Source organism: Taeniopygia guttata, chromosome Z, assembly GCF_048771995.1.
Source record: "Taeniopygia guttata chromosome Z, bTaeGut7.mat, whole genome shotgun sequence".
In the NCBI taxonomy this organism is placed as follows: domain Eukaryota; kingdom Metazoa; phylum Chordata; class Aves; order Passeriformes; family Estrildidae; genus Taeniopygia; species Taeniopygia guttata.
In genome coordinates, this window is record NC_133063.1 from 75,649,602 (window position 1) to 75,668,758 (window position 19,157).

The 19,157-nt window shown below is 36.1% G+C and overlaps 1 protein-coding gene across 5 annotated transcripts in view; it reads left to right on the forward strand.

The window, feature by feature from the left end:
• The window catches only part of FOCAD (focadhesin), a 90,361-nt gene that overhangs the window by 14,556 nt on the left and 56,648 nt on the right, over positions 1-19,157 (forward strand). For all 5 annotated transcript variants that reach the window (XM_030257522.4, XM_072922703.1, XM_002191801.7 and 2 more), the window contains 6 exons: positions 4,611-4,712; positions 7,488-7,692; positions 9,999-10,205; positions 10,659-10,746; positions 11,431-11,633; positions 16,916-17,173. In XM_030257522.4, the coding sequence (XP_030113382.3) occupies positions 4,611-4,712; positions 7,488-7,692; positions 9,999-10,205; positions 10,659-10,746; positions 11,431-11,633; positions 16,916-17,173 (1,063 nt within the window). The remainder of the gene's footprint in view (positions 1-4,610; positions 4,713-7,487; positions 7,693-9,998; positions 10,206-10,658; positions 10,747-11,430; positions 11,634-16,915; positions 17,174-19,157) is intronic.

Consider the following 19,157-nt stretch of genomic DNA (forward strand, 5'->3'; position numbering starts at 1 on the left):
AGCTCTGAATCCTTCATTCTCACTTGTTTTTCATGCTTTGTTCTTATTATAAAAGTCAAGTTCCCAACTGTCTTTGCTGTTAAGGTGATTGACATGTAAAAATAAAATACTTAAAGACTCATGTAGAGGTACTTATCTAAAGCTTCTTATCATGCAATAGCAGACTTTGAAGAGGACATCGTAGTGGCTTCATCATCTCTTGAGAAACCATGAGTCAGTACTGACATTTAAAGCCTCTATTGTATCTTTTCTGAAGAACAGAAAAGCTTGGTAGATGTCATGAATGCTTTTCAAGTTACGTTTTATGCAATTAAGAGGTTACATTGTAGGGGGCTGTAGCTATAGCTTAAGGATATAAAATGCATTACTTGACAGACAGGAATCATGTCTTTAATTGAGCAAAATGAAATAGTGCAGGAAGTGAAGCAGCTTTTTGGTGTGCTGGATGTGTTTGCATTCCTGAAATCCTTCATGTGGCTATATCAGTTCTCATTACAAAATCCCTGCTTGTATAGAGCAGTTTTAAATGAAAAGGTAAGTAAGGAAGACGGAATTCTTACGGAACCTTTTTTAAAAGTTTCTGGTAGAAGAAGTTAAGTTAAAGGAACTTAATTCTGGCTTTGTATGAAAAAGAGGGTGGTAGGATGTGTCTGGAATAAAGAAATAGTCTCAGCCCAATAGAGCAAAGAAAAGTTATTGCATTTTTTCACACTCACAAAAAGAGAAGTTACTGGTAAGACACATGAAGGTGAAATCTGGTGATTCAGAATGGTGTAAATTAATAGAGAAATAAAAATAAGAAGCAGACTTTTATATAGCCAGTATGGTTTTTGTTTTCCATTTTGGTTATAGTTAACTTTAATAAAGAGAAATGATTGCTTGACATAGGGTCAGAGTCCTGAGATTTTGAAACCTGACTGTTCTGTGTACAGAACAACTTATCTATTCATTGTTATATAACAATTTTTGTAGTTGTGCTCCATTTAATGCCATTAAAACCTGATTTTTTTGTAATGAATTTAAGAATGTATTCAGTAGCTCACTAACAGTAAATCTCCCATTACAGGGTATATATATTATGGTGTCCACTGTGCAAAAGTATTCCATATGGAAATCATCAATGAAGAATCAAAATACAACAGTATATTCTCAAGTTGTTTGCTATTGTCACCAGTATTAAAGGGTAATAAATGTGGTTTAGGCCAATGTTAATTCTGGGCAATAGAATTCATTTTATAATACAGATTCTTGAGATGATATAATATCATGATCATTTCCCGAAAAGAAATGGAAAAAAATTAATGTGTTGCAGATTTCTGCATTTTATTATATAGTGTTTTCCTGGTATGGAGTTAACTTTCTCCAGAGCAGCCATCTGCAGCCAGAACAGTGTTGATAACACACCAATTTTGGGCACTGCTGAGAAGTGCTGTCCCTTGAGCCCATTGCCATCCTTCAAAGGGCCAGTGAGGGAGGATTGGTCTAGACTTTGGGATGGAACATAGCCAGGATAACTTACCCAATCTATCAAAAGGGATATTTCATATTGTATAACACTGTGCTCAGGAGTAAAAACTAAGAAGAAGGAGCTGGGAGTGGTCTTTGTCTTTGTCTTCTGAAGCAACTGCTATGCATACTGAAGCCCTACTGCACAGAAAGTGGCTAGATATTGCCTGCTGATGGAAAGTAAAGAATATTTTTTTTTTTTCCTTGCTTTATTTTGTGGTCTTTGCTTTTCTTTAGTAAAATGCCTTTATCTTGACCTGGGAAGGGCTCCTGTTAGCATTCTCAGTGCAGGTGGTTTATGATATATATGTACAAAAAATTGAATATGATTTTTTACGAAAGCTATTAGCCTTTTTTTATGATATTATTAATGATTAATCATGCATGATTTTACTGTTTTAAAGTCATAGAGAACCGCTACTTCTCTGAATTCAAGATTCAGAGCAGGTAGCAAAATGCTTTAAAAATGTATGTTTTATGGAGTAAAGTGCTGTTCCTGAAAGGACCAGCTTTCTGAAAGGGCCAGGGTCACATCTGCATACACAGAAAGGTATGTTGACTGCAGATATTGTTTCTTCATACAGAAAAAGAAGTCTGCCACTGAATTTGTCCTTTAAATCAGATTGGAGTTCACTTTTGTTCAGAGATGTAACAAAGTTCAGATTACCTATAAATTAAAAATAATATATGGTTTATTATTACCTCTCACAAAGGTTTATCTTTGTTTGCCTGCACATTTCCATATTTTGAGTGGTTTGCTTGTGTGTTTTGCTTTATCCTGAACCCACTAGCAGTAATTTAGGGTAGTGGTGCTGTAATGTCATTTAAAGATGCATGTTTTAAGGTGCTGTTCTATCAATTCTTAAGATGTTGTTGACAATAAACTGCATCTACACACCTCAGTTTTCTTACTGCTAATAGCACTATCAAGCAGAACGTTCTTGGTTTGCAGTTTTTACTGCTTTATTATTAATCACTGTTGTGGAGCTTAGCTGACTTATTTCATCATCCATTTCAGTGCAGTTTTACTAGTTTCGCAACATAGAAGATCTGTAATAAAAAGATTGCTTTTTTTCCTAAATAGTAAGCTGTTTTAATTTGAAACTTGATGTGTCAGGTGCTGACTTTAGGATGGTTCTCTTGGCTTTGGTGTCATTGCAGCATTTAAATGATGACTGGAGACATATTCTCTTGATTAGGAAAGACGATTATTTTTAAAATACGACAAAGTTATTGAAATAAGAAGCCACTATAACCCTATATGTCTTTACAAGGAATATGTACTTTCAAGGTCCTGGCATTGCATGTGGGCAGTATTTCTAGCTTACTGTCTGATAAGGATACAGTCTATGATGTTGCTGGATTCAGGTGCTAGACAAGCAGCAACTTTTTGCCTCTTGCATGCTGTCATGTTTGGAAAGCTGACATGGAGCAAAAACGTTAGCTTTTCTAGTCTTTGTGCACAGATTGTAAAAGACTCTTACTTCAGTAAAATCAAGATCTAGGAAAGTGGACATATGAAGAACATAAGTAAATTGACAAATTTTTGAGAGATTAATGTGAGGCTTCTAGCCCCAAATATGAGGGTCAGATCTGTAATATGCATTGTTTGTGTTCTTAGTAGATAGCATCTGTTTTCCAAACATATTTCAAGAAGTCCATAGCATCAGCCAGCTTTCTGAAGGAACTTTTGTCTTCAGATTATTTATTTCCCTGAAAAGAAACACACATCTTCAGAAGAAAAATGATTTGACAAGCAGATGGGGAACCACTATAAAAAAAAAACAAAACACAAAAAACCTGTGTTTTTAGCTGTGGTGTAACCACATAGCAAAGAAAACAAGCGTCATTAGGTATGTAAATATTCTTCAAACAGCTTTCATAGTTTGGTGGGCCTTTAATTCAGCTGATGGCTATGTAATTCTTTGCTCTTTTATCCTCACAACCAGTCAGTTGCCTAGGACTCAAAAAATGTTAACATTGAGAAAGTAAAAAAAAACATAATGAGGAACACCTCTTTTAATTTAAGAATATGTCTGCTAGATTATGTTTTTTCATAAATAGTGTTTTGCTAGGCATAGCATAACTCTAAAAATTCCTGATTATAGTAGGTAAGTATTAGTTTAGCTAAAGAAATTCTTAATGTACCTTCACACTATGCATTTCAAATTTGCCAGATAGTGGGGGAAATTAGATTTTTATTCTTTCATGGTGTTCTTTCTAATTTCACTCACTTTTGCTTGTAACTGGGTTCGTTCAGTGCTGCTTAAGAATGAAGCCATTGTTGTATTGCAGTGTTATTGGATATGAGTGTGTCTCAGTGAATGTTGTCTTCTCTAATAAGACTGTTGGAAATTCTGACGTTTTGTTCCTCAGAAGTTTTTTAAACAATGGTAGTAAGTGAAAGACCGTTTTAAATCCTTCCTGAAAGGCATATCTGACTGTCACTCATGTAGTGTCTGAAACTGAGGCAATGTCTCTTGAGATACATCACTTCAAAGGATGGTTCTGAAATCATTCTCCTCTGTAGGTAAAACTCCTTTAAGGTCTCACTGGTGTGTAGGACAGATTTGTTGGATCTGTGAGCTGGATAAATGGTTAACCAAACTGAAGGTGGTGGTTTGCAGCAGATTTATGCTGCCTTTCTCTGTTTACCTTTTAACTTACAGCATAGAATGGTTTGAGTTGGAAGGGTCCCTAAAGATCACCTAGTTGCAGCACCCTAGACCCCAGACAGAAGCACCTTCCACTGGACCATGTTGCTCAAAGGCTCATCCAGCCTGTCCTTGACCTGTAGGGATGGGGCATCCAGAACTGTGGGCAGTAAGTTACTCTACTTAAATGACTTTGGTTTTGTTTCTGGCAGAACAGGTTACATGCTTCAGGCTTCTCACCTTCCCAGGTTTTCCTCCACCTGGAGGAAATTTTAATCTCATTTCAGAAGTTTTGAGAAAATATCCTCTTTTGACAGTGTAGCAATCTTACCAAAGCTGGTAAAAGAAAGAGGTTAAACTGGCTGTTTCTACATCCATGCTTATTAGATAGTTGTTTTGCATACTTCCTTTCTGTGTCATAGATATAAATGTGATTTATTTGTCTTTCAGGAACACTCCTCATCCATTAATCACTGTTCTAGAAAACAGACCTGATTGCTGGCCAGTTCTGCTACAGCAGATAACCGTATTTTTCCATCAGTGTCCAGAGAGGTAAATGAATGAAAAATTTCAAAAAGCCTAGCAAATGTAGACAGCTGAATCGTATCACTGTAAATGTTTTGTTGAAGGTAAACAAACTGTAAGAATTCTTTCTTTTGTGAAAGATACTTGTAAAATGTAATTATACCATTTCACAATTTAAAATAGTATAAGTAATAATAATTAATTAAATACTGGTATAATAAATTAAAAATCAATTTCATAGCTTTTTGTCAACTCTGTAGATAAATTTTGTATGGGTATAGAATAACTGGTGCAAAATTGATAATATATTTGATTTTTTTTTTAATACACAATTTGTCTTATCAGCTTTGTAAAAATTTTGACTGCTTAGTTATAAAAAGTGAATACATTGCAGCTGTAACTTATCTATACAAAATGATAGGATGATGAAAGAAAAGTGAAGATGATTAAATCACAAGAAAGGATGAAGTCTTGAAAAACAATGTATCTTTCTGATTAAAAAAGATAGAAAAAAATCAGTGACACAGCTGTATTATAAAACATCGTTAAAATGACCAAATACCCAACAGCCAACAATCTCAGCCTTTTCTTCATGCTTACCGCTAAAGAACTTGTCTAATAAAGTTTCAGTGTAAGATAAATCTGTGGCATCCTCAAAGAGAACTGTTTTCAATGATTTTACACCTATATGTATGCTTTTCAGATAAAAATATATTTTTTCCCATTTTCTGAAAGACTAATAACAGAGTAATAGTGCAGAGCTCTGTTCTCTTGCTCTTTATGAAGAACCAAGTTGATTAATTTCTTAAATTTCTGGTGGGATTAGACTACATGATCACAACAGTAAGACTTTCAAGCAAAAGTATATTTTGCTCAATTTAATTAATCACAGTATTTTTAAATGCTGTTAATTCTTTCATTCAGCTGCTAAATCTGAGACTCACATAGAGTCCCTTCAGGTTTAGAAATGATGGAGTGAACAGTGGATTTTTTGCATGTGGCTTCTTTTGAATTAAAGCAGGAGTTTTTCTTAGTGAAAAGGAAGATATGTGGTGTTCCTCTGGGTGTTCCTTATTCAAGGTTTCTGTGGGTAAAGTGCCAGACTGAGAATATAGAATCACAGAATAATTTAGGTTTGCAAATGCCCTGAAGAACATGGAGTCAAGGCGTTAACCTAGTGCTGTCAAGTCCTCCAGTAAACAGTGTCCCTAAGTGTGATGTCAACAAGCTATGTTGATGTAGACCTATTACTGAACTCTTTCTACAGTTTTGCATCAAGATTCAGTCTCGATGCAAAACTGTGGAAACTTGTTTAAAACAGAGTTTTGATTTCCTGTTGATGTTGGATGATAGGAAGGCTCTGCAGAGGGATTTGGACTGATGAACCTATGGCTGAGGCCAGTGGTTTGAAGTTCAACAAGGTTCAACTCCAAATGCCAGGTCCTGCACTGTAGTCACAATTCCATGGAGTGCTACAGGCTGAGGGAAGAGTGGCTGGAAAATTGCACAAAGGAAAAGGACCTGAGGTTACTGGTTGACAGTATCTGAACATGAAGCAGCGTGTGCCCATGTGGCCAAGAAAGCCAATGGCATCCTGGCCTGGATCAGAAATAGTGTGGCCAGCAAGTACAGGACTAGCAAAGTGCCCATGCACTTGGCACTGATACAGCCACTGATACTTGGCTCTGGTACAGCCAAGTGCATTGCATTTCAAACCCTTTATCCAGTTCTGGGCCCCTCATGACATGAGGGGACATAGAGGTGGACACAGAGGGATATGAAGGACATAGAGGTGCTGGAGGAAGTCCAGAGTAGGGCAGTGGAGCTGGTGAAGGGTCTGGAGCACAGATCTGATGAGGAGCAGCTGGGGTGTTTAGCCCAGAGGAAAGGAGACTGAAGGGTGACTTTATCGCTCTCTGCCTGAAAATAGGTTGAAGCCAGGTGGGAATCATCCTGTTCTCCCGAGTAACAAGTGACAGGATGAGAGTGAATAGGCTCAAGTTGTATCAAGGAAGGTTTAGATTAGCTATCAGGAAAAATTTCATCATGGTTTTGTCAAGCATAGTAACAGTCTGCCCAGGGAAGTGATAGAGTCACCATCACTGGAAGTATTCAAAAAGACCTGGAAATGTGGCACTTGACATGGTTGAGCAGTGGGCAAGGCAGTGGTGGTTGGACTTGAACCTAAATAATCCTATGATTCCATATTTGATACTGTATTGGCCATCAGCTTTATTTGATTGTTTTAGTAATGTCAAGGACAACTTATATTCCAAACATGGTCAAGCCAAAAAATTTGTTCTGTGGGAACAAAAATCAAATATTTTACTGAGAAGCCATGTTGGTTAAAACAGTTCCTGTTTCACTTAATTGTATTAAGACCATTCTGCAAAAACTGATAAGTAAAGGCTGTCTTCTTTTTACTGAAATTATGGTTTATGTGTTTTAAAAATATATTTCTGAGTAGTCTTATCCAAATACTTCTTCAGAATGGCACTATAGTCTGTTATGACATTCAGCAAGGAAAGTCACTTTCTTGAATTGATGAGAAAAAACCCAATAAAATTAGGTTGAGTCTTTTAAAAATTGCACTTTGAGGTATGGTTATGATATTGGTGTCATGACAGTACTTAGTTATGGTAAGTCCAAGTTTTTTTGTGAGATTTAGACATGTCCTTCTCAACACCTTTCTGTTAACTGGGTTCTGTGAATTTTTGCAGGTAATGTCAAATTACTTGGGTTTCCTTGTTGTTATGCTTTCAGTAGAAAGCATTCATGGCAAACTTATTTCTTGAATTGCAGGGCAGAGGGTTCATGTGTTCGCATAATGGCTTCATTTCTAAGATACCTGTATTGTGAACCATCCCAGTTACGGGAATATGCTGGACTGCGAATGGGTTTACTAAAGATCTTACTGCAGCCTCATGGGCCAAAGAACATAGAAGCACCCTCCATGCTGGAATGTGAGATCCTTAAACTTCTGTGTGATTTTATTCCACACTTGCAGGTACAGTTGTTGCCTGACCCTACCTTTTACAGACAGCTATCAAAAACAGCGATAGTATTATTATTATTATTGTCTTTAAAGTGTGCAAATACGGCATTCTTTTCCATTTTCTGCAGATGCAATTTATTGATAATATATAAATCTAACAAACTGTCTGTTTCTGGTAGAAGACAAAACTTCATTTGTTCAAATTTGATACACCTGTTATGATAGGAATAGAAATACGTTTACTGTAATTACTTCCATCTAGTTGCCTCAGTAAACATACAGTAAACTTAGAAAGACAGTCATGATAAAATTTTCTTAAATAGCAAGATATTTGTAAAAGCCATACAGTTTTAACTTAAAGTGGATAATATTAAAATTAAACAAACTGCATGAGAAGCATGATCTAAATACTTCTAGATATTCCTTTTTCACTCTTTGTAACAGTGATTAGTGGTTCTGAACACAAAATCTAGTTGTTCTGGAATTATAGTGAAAGTTTTGAAGGTTTTTTTTAAGTTACACAGTGATACATGATAGAAGCTAGGGATTTAATCTCATAGTCCCTTTTGGTTACAGGCCTATGATGTTGGGCAAACTTAAAAACTCTGCTCTTCCTCATGCTTTCCTTTGATACCAGTTAAGCTTCTTTTTTTCTTTTTTTTTCTTTTTTCATTTTTTCTTTTTTCTTATTTCTTTTTTCTTCTTTTTTTCTTCTTCTTTTTTCTTTTTTCTTTTTTCTTTTTTCTTTTTTCTTTTTTCTTTTTTCTTTTTTCTTTTTTCTTTTTTCTTTTTTCTTTTTTCTTTTTTCTTTTTTCTTTTTTCTTTTTTCTTTTTTCCTTCCTCCCTTCCTCCCTCCCTCCTTCCCTCCCTCCCTCCCTCCCTATCTTTTCCTTCTTCTTTTGATATTAGGACAAAGCTTCAGATATATTAGTTGCATATTTCTGCTAGCTCTTTGTACGCTCAGCTACTTTTCACAATCTTTTGTAAAACATATAACTTCTGTTATACATGTTTATCTGGGTTCAGGTCTATTCCGTATGATGATGGGTACATGCTGACCTTTTCTAGTCGCAGAGACATTTCTGATTTTGTCTCAATTTTACCTGAGCTTCAGTATAACATTGTGTTATGAATGTATGACCAAGCTTCAGACTTGAAAACATTTAGCCATAAAAACGGCGCTGAATAAAACTTACAAAATTAGTTATGAACCTTTCTTTCCTTCATACATGTTGGCATTACTTTTTTTTTTTTTTTGACAAGAAATCAGTCACATCTTTTTGAATTTGTATTAATACTTGAACATTTTTGTCTGCCTGAGATACAGCTTCCACAATGGAAGGTACTTCCTTCAAGAAGCCTAGTTGATGGGCTATTTTATAACCTGTCAATTCCTTCCTCTTCTTTCTCTGAACCTCAAGTTGTTCTTATCCTTGCATTTTAGCATAGCTTAATTTAATCCTCTGTGTAATATAAATGCTGGAATATTTCCCTGTCATTTTTTCTGACAGTGTCAAGCAAGCTGTCAGAAGTACAGCTCTTCACTTGTAGACTTTTCTGCTACTCAATTCAGTGACATGAGATTTCTGATTAGAGCAGATTATTTATAGAACAAAAAGGTAATAAAAATCAGGGTTCTATGCTTAACGCTGTCTCCAGAGTTTGGATTGGAACAGTGCATTTATCTGGAAGTAGAATTTTCAAGAACAGAAAACACTATTATCTAACACATGGGGACTTTCTGGAGACAATCTGCTTCTTTAAACCTTTTTAGCAGGCATTCAAATATGTTTGAGTATCACACTCAACTTATAGTTTTTGTGATAGATTGCATGGTGTTCTAGATTCAAGTAACACCACTGCCTTTCTCTTTCGAGACAAATGTTAAAATCCTGGTTATTTTATAAAGGAAGTATTGTAGAGCCAGATGTTTCTGTTATAAGAATATTTACCTGCTTAATGAAATCCCTACTCACTTTTTTGTGTTGTTATGGGAACCCCAAGAGCTAAATTAATTGCTGTTGCTTTGAGTGAAAAGGGAATTTTTCTCAACAGCTACCAAGAAATATTTTAATTCTTTCATATGCTTCTCATTTTACTTCGGAATATCAAATAGCAGTTCATAAGTTGTTTTTTTCGGCGAAGTTAAATAAGGGATTCCTGGCATTAGTTTATACAGATGTTTCTTCAAAGATTTGGTACTATATGCAATAGAAACATAGCAGAATAGAACTAATTGTAACTTCTGCATAGATCGGGAAAGGCAACTAAATCATCATATGTTTTGGGTTTGTTTCATTTTAACCACTTCTCTGCAGCTTAAAGACTTACTGCAAGTTACAGAAGCCTTGTTTTTCCTGCAAGAGCTGTTCCTCAGCCTACTACGCTATCCTTTGTTTTGGGACATTCAGTTATCCCAGCTTAGTCTACAACTGTTATGCTTCTGTGAAGTGTGTTTAAATGTGACAGGAGAATGCTCATCTTTGATCTCCCTAATAGAAGACAACTTTGAGCTCCTAAAAGAGGTAAGAGTATGTGTTAAAAATGTAAAATAGTTTTATTAAATTTAAAGATTATCATGTTTAAGGCAGTAGAGACGCTAATACATGACATTTGCCTGCAGGTGACCATTGTTTATTTCAAAAGTTTCTAATTTTTTTCTCTGGTTGAATGCGTTCAGAAAGTAAAAACTTGGTTTTAAATTAAAATAATTTAATATTAATTAATACTAAATTAATCTTTTAGCACAAAAATTTATTTAAAGTGAGTTACAGCAGTTTGGACATAGTAACTAAATGTTCTAATTAGTTAAAATGCTATTTTCATACAATTATATTCTTCATTGCTCTGTCACTGCATGTACACTTACTGTGATTCATGCAGATAATCTTGCAAAGTTTTGGTCATTTCCTGTTCATTCTGTTTATTGTCACTGAGAAACAGAGGAGACTTGGAACTTTTTTCTTTTTTCCTTGTAGGTATTTCCAGTGGACCAGTATATAATTGGGCTAGCACTTCTACTGCTGCAAATTCCAGAAAGTCAGCAAAAGTCTGTCTTGAGTCTAGGTAAAGCTCTTCTTGTGAAAGAGGAATCCACATTCTTAAAACTATGTCTATGCTTCTTCATATTTATGAAATAAACACAGCATTCCCCTGGAGTTGGATTGGGTGGTGAAATGCGATTTCTTTATAAGCAGAATTTCTCCTAAACTTTAAAAGTAATGGCAGTAAAAATTATTTTTCCTACTACACTGACTTATTCCATCAATTTTGCTGTATTTTAAGCTCCCTGCTGTCTTGGAGCTTATTGGTTTCATTTTTGAGCCAACAGGATATTCTTAGCTGATGCTCATGCATCCCGAGTGTTTTTTTATTACAGGTATTGAGAGCAGGCATGACAATCATGGCAATGTTTAGCCGTGCTTTTGACTTAGAAGTTTTGAGTAGTGTAGTTATTCCAGTAAAAACAAAGGTCCGTGCACCATTTAATTTTTGTATTTTTTGCTGCCATCAAGTACTTTGTTTTAAAAAACAGAAATCTGTATGTCTCTAAAGGAAAAACAACAAAAAATATTTTACTCTTTTTATACAATACATACAGTACTGTACATATACAGTAAATCTGGAGACCTTTTCTTTGCTCAAATGAAGTGTTTCCTAGAAATGCCTGTGTCATGCCTAAGGGTACCAATGTTCATTCCTTTTTTTTTCCTCCTTGACCTTTGTTTTTCCTCATCTTCTCTTTAATAGCCTACAAGCTTCTTTCATGTTCAGAAGCCCAGGACATCTCAACCACAGCCCTTACTCTGGTGATGCCTGTGCTACAGATCTTATCTTCTACAACAGTTGGAGACTGCTTATCAGGGGATGTTTCTGGAACTACTAGGCAGCAGCTGGCTGTAAATCTTTTGGGAATATTAAAGGAGAAAGGTGTGAAAGATAAACAGGAATCGGTAAAGTAATAGAGTTTCTTTCCTCTTTTGGGGGCAGGTAGGGGAGGCATTTAAAATTTTTTCTGCATGAAGCCTAGCTGCTTGGGAAAGACTCTGCTTGTGTGAACTTCTTTGTGCAATATATTTTATGGAAATGCTTGAAAATATGTATAGTCTATAAAACTAGAGCAGTGGTGAAGTGAAAGTTTGTTTCTTTTGCTGGATATTGGTTTTATTTAGCAAATGAGATTTTTTTTTTACTTTTAAGAGACCATATAGATTGAAGAATTCACCTGTATTGCTAAGCAAGTAACAGAAACTTAGCAAAAATCAAGGTTACATATATTTACTCTGTTTCTTTCAAACTTGTTTATTCTCTGCTTCTCTTTTTCCTCCCTGCTGTATGTGACTGTTATGTACCATTCTTTCTGCCTTGGCTGAAGAGAGTTACAGAGCACCTAAGTGTCAGCAAATTTTGTCTCATTTACCTGAATCTTTTTATAGGTTCTGTTGGGCTTTTGTGTGTTTTAGTTATTTGTTTATGTCCCACCTCCCTGCCATCTATTCATTTATCTGCACTGTTCCATGAACAGGTGACAATAAATCTCTTTAATCAAGATGTGTCTGGCAGTGGGGCTAAGCTCCCTTACTGCTTTACACCCCTGTTTTGTGTAGAGAGGGTGTGATGTGACAAGTTGGAGCCAGACATAGTGCCACTTCTGAGTCCAGCCGATTCTCCTTGACCTGGAATCATTCACCTACTTCATCTTCTATTTCTTCAAATCTGAAAAAGCAAGCCTATTTGTGCTCCTAATAGAAAAAAAACCCCACTTTTTTAAAATTCACAAAACCTTAAATTTCATAGTCTTCTCTGAAAGAATAAACAGTAGGATGACAGTGGTTACAGTTAATTGCCTTCTAATGGGACTTTCTGGGTGCCAGCCTGTACAGATGCCAGTGGAGGTTTGTTTCAGTGAAATGTTTTCGTCACATGTCAGTCCTCTATGGTCTGTGTCACTCACACACATTTTGTTTTCTGTTGTGTTTTAGAAACTATTTTAATGTTGTCATAAGACTACTGTGTTATTGTACAACAAGATTACAGTACACTGTGTTACACTGCCTTCCTGTAACAGGACTTGGTTGTCCTAATTCTGGTATTCTCTTTGCTTCAGAAAACATGTGAAAGTTTTTATGTTAAGGGTTTAATCAATTTTTGTTTAATTACTTATTTTGTTACAATGTGAAACAGTTATCATTGCTGAGAATTCCCTAACAGTTTCTACCTTTGTGTCTCCCTAATTCTTGCAGAGTTCATAGCAAGTAGCTTGGCAGATCTTTGATAATTAATGGTTCTTAATGCAAATCAGGCAATCATTTTGCCTGATCATTATTTGTAATAATTATGCCAATAGCCCTTGGTTCTCAACTAGAAGATTTAAAAATGTAGACTCTCTTTAATGGTCCCATAACAGTCAGTGTGTGTTGTAGGATCAGATCAATGCTAGGAGAATAAAATCTTGATTGAATTATCCTTAGACTTGCTTCATATTGGAAATAGACAAGAAAAGAAGTAGTAAAAAGAAAGCAAATACTATGTCCCCAGTGAGGAAGCTTTAAGCAAGTGTATATAAGAGCAAACATGGTTATATTTTAGTAGAATCACAGAACAGCCCAGGCTGCAAGATCATCTGGTCTAGCCTTTCATAGGAAAGGGACCCGAGATAAGATTATTCAGTATCCTATCCAATCACACGTTGATAATATCCAGTGATGGGGACTATACCATGTCTCTGGAGAGGTTGTTCCAGTGAATGATGTTTGCACTATCAAAAATGTCTTGCTTGTAATGTTATCCCTCACCTTCTCCCAGGTATCTTGTATCCATTGCCATTTGTATTCTCCATGTGGTTCTTTGTGAAGGGAAAGCTTCTCTTCTCTTAATAACTGTCCTTTAAGTACTGGAAAATAATGACATCCCCCTTGAGCCTTCACTTCTTCGTTAGTCTTCATTTCTTTTCACTTCAGGGTGAAAAGCCCTGACTTGTGGCACTCCTTTGACCCATCTTAAGTCCATCCACATCTGTTTTGAAACTGTGGGGGCCTGAACTGGACACACCACTCCATGTGCAGTGTGACAAGTGCTGGTGAAGAGGGATGGCCACATCTCTCTCTGTTATCAGTGCCCCATGGATGCAGCTCAGGATCCACTTTGCCTCAGTAGCTGCAGCAGTGCACTGCTGACCTGGTGTCTGTGTGTTGTCCGCTGAAACCCTCAGGCATCTCTTGGCAAGGCTGTTCCACAGCTCTTGGGTCCTAGCCTGGCCAGGCTCTTTGGTTTTGTGCTCCCAGGTGCAGGACTCTGCACTTCCCTTGGTTGAACTTTACACAGTTCTTGTGGCCCAGTCTTCCAGCCTGCTCATATCTCTGCAAGGTGGCTCTCCCTGCTGATGCATCCCTCTCAACTGACATCAGTTTAGTGACACAGCAAATGTGGTGAGGGTGCTTTTGGTCCTATTATCCAGATAATTGATGGAGATGTTACAATGTGGAGCCCAGTACTGATCCCTGGGGGGCCCGAGCTGGGATAGGCTGCCAGCCTCAATACAAACATGTGTATCAGGAGAAAAGGAGTTATTGAGAAGGAGCATTATCAGTAGTTTTTCCCTGTCCTGTCTAGTAATGGGCCTATGTCTTCCCCAGGATTCTGCTTAACTGCTTATGTATCTGATCAGCCATTTCTTCTTTTTGATATCACTGGCCAGTTCCAGTTCCAGCTGAATCCTGACCTTCATGTGTACCACATAAAGGTGATAAATCCTAGCAAGGATCACCTGCAAATCCTAGTAAAGATCTTGTAGTCTCCAGTGGGTATTTGGCCACCTTTCCATTGAGAGTGTGCTTCTTTTTTGCTTTTAACAGCATTCAAAAGTTAAATGTCCTTCAATGGTATTTTTTTTCTTTTGCATTGTTGGTAGTGGGGAGCATTTCTACCTTCCATGCCATGATTTGGAAGTTAGGATGGGGCTATGCCTTCATGTATGCTTTGCCATTGAGGGATTTTATATGTGTATCTATATGTGTATATCTGTATCTGTATGTATATAGACACACAACCCTCTATATATATTTGTGTTAGTAGACTGAAATTCTGTACTTAGCTTGCTTGACTAGAGTGCAGCAATAAAATAAAATTGTGATCATAGCCTCCCAATAAAGGGAGAAGGGAGGGAGTACAATTACGTAGCAAAACCTTTTGGGAATGTAATGTGGAATGGGAAATACCAATATAATATTTCAGACTCTACCAATTTTAGCAGTTTTTCTCAGGCACCTAAAAAATATAAAAACCGAAAAAAAATGAGAACACTGCTACCACAGGCACAAAAAAAATCCCACAAACAAAGAGAAACTTTGTTTCTCTCCTCCCAAAGAGAATTCCAAACAGCAGAAAACCATTCGTAGTCTGCTCTTGATATCAAGACCTGTTATCTTCTACAGGCAGGCAAATAAACAGTACATCTTATGGATCCTGGAACTCTTACTAGACCTCTGTATGTCCTTGGATAAAGTTTAAATACGTTTTTCAATAAATGACATTATCATAGCTGTACTCAAAAGAGATTTTTGGCTCCAAGCAATCTTGCCAGCCAGAGGAGATAACACTTTAGATTGCTGATTTTTCACATACATTAGTTGTAATGTGTAAGTAATGGAATAAGATAATTTTAATGTAATTTTAAAAAAGTAAACTAAAATTCAAGGGCATCCTACCTTCCATTTGCCAAAATAAATTTATACTGAGTCAAACAGTGTGATTAAAATGAAATTCTGCAGTTTTAATTAGAACAGCTTTTACCACTCAAAAGTCTTTTTTTTTTTCCCTGGTTATTAAAGCTGAGTGGGCCCATGCCTTTTGTATTCTGAATTCCATTTTCAATGTTCATTTGGAGATCTCTTCTCAAATACTTTTTTCACCTTATCTTTGTATAAATGTTCTTCACCTGATTACTGCCTGCTAACTACTTTCTTGATAATGTAAAGATATTTTCTAAGGAAGCAAATAATTAGTGGGAAGGAGATGTCATGTCTTGTATTAAGCTTTCCTGTTTAATTAAAAACTTTGAACTTTATTTTACAGGAGCTTTAAAATATATTACCCTTATATAAAAATCTGACTTAAAATAATTCCTCATTTGTATTTTACACCTCTCCTGCTACTAAATCTTTAATGACTGCAATTGTTTCTGAAAAGGTTATATTTCTGTTAGAAGAAATCTATGGAGCAGTGAGGGAAGATGCTGGAAAATCCTTTTAACTTCACCATGATAGTATATTATCCCTATATTCCTGATTATTGCCAATTTCCTACCCTACAGTGCTTAGTACAAATGCCAGAAGTTAATGTGGCCTTGTCTTAACTCCCTGTGAGTGTGATTAATAAGTCATGTTCCACTAATACTTCCTTATTTATTTGTGTTAGTGATTACTATGTGCTAGCTTCGAGAACAAGGGTTGTGTGTCAGACCAAAGAATGATGAGAGAAATTCATAATGACTTGGTGACATATTTGAGGTACTCTCAAGGAGAAAAGATTCACCAGAAGATCGGGAACCGTATCCAAATAGATCCATGGAAATAGTTAACATGTAGATGTATTCATAAATGGAATGTATATGTATTTGTTTCAGAAATATAGCCCAGTCTGTTAGGTTACTGGGCATGAATGCTTTGAGGAGAATTCCCTATGCCTCCAGGAATGTGATTAAAGTAATGTCAGCTTTCTAACCTAAAAAATTGGATTGAGAGTTTTAGTTCCCTGTTTTTGGTGGCACAACTGTAGAACATTTTGTTTTGAGAAGCAAAGCATTTCTTAAACAAAAAATGAAAAGTCAGGTTAACTTAAACCTGTGGTATTAAGTATTATTAAGAGTTAAGACAGATTTAAAAATAATACAGATGATAGTTGAAATTCTGGGATTGTCCGGTCATTGTCAGAAATGTAAGTTTTTTACATACTTGAGAATTACAGTGCCCATTTTAGTGGGCAAGTAGTACAGCAGTTACAATCAAGAACAGGAGTGATGGATGTCAGACAAAATGGGAACTTTTGAGCAGGGAGTTATTAACCCATTGAAACATCTGTAGTGCAAGAATTCGTATAAAAGATTTTGAAAAAATATATCACAGTATATTATTTATATTTATTGCATTGGGACCATAAAAAATGTTTTGGATGTTATGATTGTTCTTTCATGGTATCTTATTTGTTTGAGACTTTGATTTGTTTCACTTGTTCTCAGGTGCTCTGCAAACTCCTTTGCCCCATAACCAGCTCTTACAGTTCACTGTATACAACCTGGAAGATCATGGAGCTCATGAAGGAGAAGTCTGCAGTTACTAAGTGGTTATCTTCAGTGAAGTCACTACTACCTGTTAGCACTCAAGTACCTGCCCATGTTTTTCTTTTGTTGGCTTATCTGCTGATTCAAGAAAATGGAGATAGTCTTCGTGATGTACTCCAGGCTACAACAGAAATAGCCAAGGCTGATTGTTCTCAGGTAAAGATTTATTTTTAGTGGTTTGGGATTTTTCTCAGGAGTTGTGTTGGATTTTGAAGCCTGAGAGGGGCAAGTCTGCCGCAGCTTCATGATGCTAGGTCCAACAAGTGACTTAGGAAGCAGACTGGCAAATTTGTTAGTATTATCCAGGAAGCATGAAAATACAACATGAGGAAGCTGAAAAGGAGCTACCAAATAATTTCTAACTTCTGATGACCTTATGAATTATTCTCTATGTTCTTTTGTGGTTACTGGAAGACTGACAAGTCCCTTGTGACACCTTTATTGATGTTTTTTAGAAATATGTGCATAGTCTGTCTACTTCACTACTGAATTCAAGCTTGAATTATACAGGATGCATAAATTTACCTCAGTAATCTGGAAAGAGGAAGGGGTTTATCTGGAAACAGCAATGTAATGGAGGAAGGCATTGTGCAGAAATAACCATAACTTACTTGTAAAATAGGCAAGAAAGAAGTGTTGATTCAGCTTTAATTTATGCCATAAAATATGAGCTTTATTTTCTTTGGTGTTTTTTAATGGCTTTCTTCTCAAAGAGTACATGTTCTACAGCACAAGAGTTTAAAAAGGTTACAATTTTGACTGTATTATTTAAGTACATGTTGGAAATCTGGTAGCAAAAAAAATCTTATCTCCAGAAAAACCAAAATCCTTTAAGAAATAGGCAGGTTAAAAGTGGAATGTTTTTTCCAGAAAATAACACTTTTTACTTCATACAAGCCATTTAGACCTCTTGAGAGGAAGGGTCAATGAAAAGGGAAAGTATGTAAAATTTAGAGGTCATGAAAACTGTGATCTGATTATGACAATGTGTTCCTAAGCCAGGAGTCAGAAATGAGTTTTCCAGATACATTTCCTCATGTAACTGAGACAGGTTTTTGAGGAAAGACATTGACACTAAGCTTAAGGAAACTTACAGATGCTTTGTTGACCTATTTTTTTTTTTTTTTTTTTTGCAAAGTAGTTATTAAAACTTCAGTTTCTCACTTAAGTAGAAAGCACCTAACTGTGCTCAAAGGTCAGGAGTAAGCAAAATGAATTGCACTTCTGTGTTAAAGCAAAGCTGAGGTGACGTAGAACCACCTGGGTACCTCTTCTTTAACTTAGTTTTTTTCTTGAAAATGTTTCTGTAAGTCAGCTTTCAAAGATATTAGAAGTGGTACACCTCAACTGTGAGTAGCTTGACATGTCCACTAAATAGTTTGTAACCAGGGATCCAGGTCCCAGTCCTTGTAAATTAATTATTCTCTAGGAAAAAGGTAAGTAAGACATACATCTGCCCTGTTGTGGAAACCTTGCTTTGACTTCTGATCCAAGCTGCTGCAAGGCAGTTTTCTTCTTGTGCCTAGCTAGCTGTGTAAAAATTACAAAGATAACTCCAGATGCTCTGGGATTGGGTTTCGGGTTTTGTGGACTATATCTAACCTGTTTTGTTGCATTGGGTCTTTGAGTTGGATGATGAATCAGTGGCATATTACGGGAAAGGGAGGAATAATGCTTTGTTTATTAACTATTTGATATAGTCGTTCAAAATGCAGTTTAACAGTGATAGAAGAAAAGCAATAACTTGTTGAAAAAGTACCACTGAAGTAATCTGGTACCTGAACAGAATGGCCTGAAGCCTGACTGTAGGGAATGACTGTTGTGAATATAGTTAGATTAATCTAAAGTAGCTCCACTGACTTTAAATGAACAGGCTTAGAGACAAATCAAAGAGCAAGTCAGCAGAATTACAGAAGCTTTAGACAGATATAGGGAGAGTGATTTAACCTGAAGCTATTCATGTTTAGCATTATGTGAATGGGTTTTTCTGCTTTGTTTATTATTATTTTAAGCTGAAGGTTTTGTTCACCAATACAATGAACAAAAGTAAGATTAATTGACATATCCTATTGAGCTAACTATTGTGGTCAGACTATTTTAGAATTAAGAAACCTTCCTTAGAATTAAGGACCTTCATGAA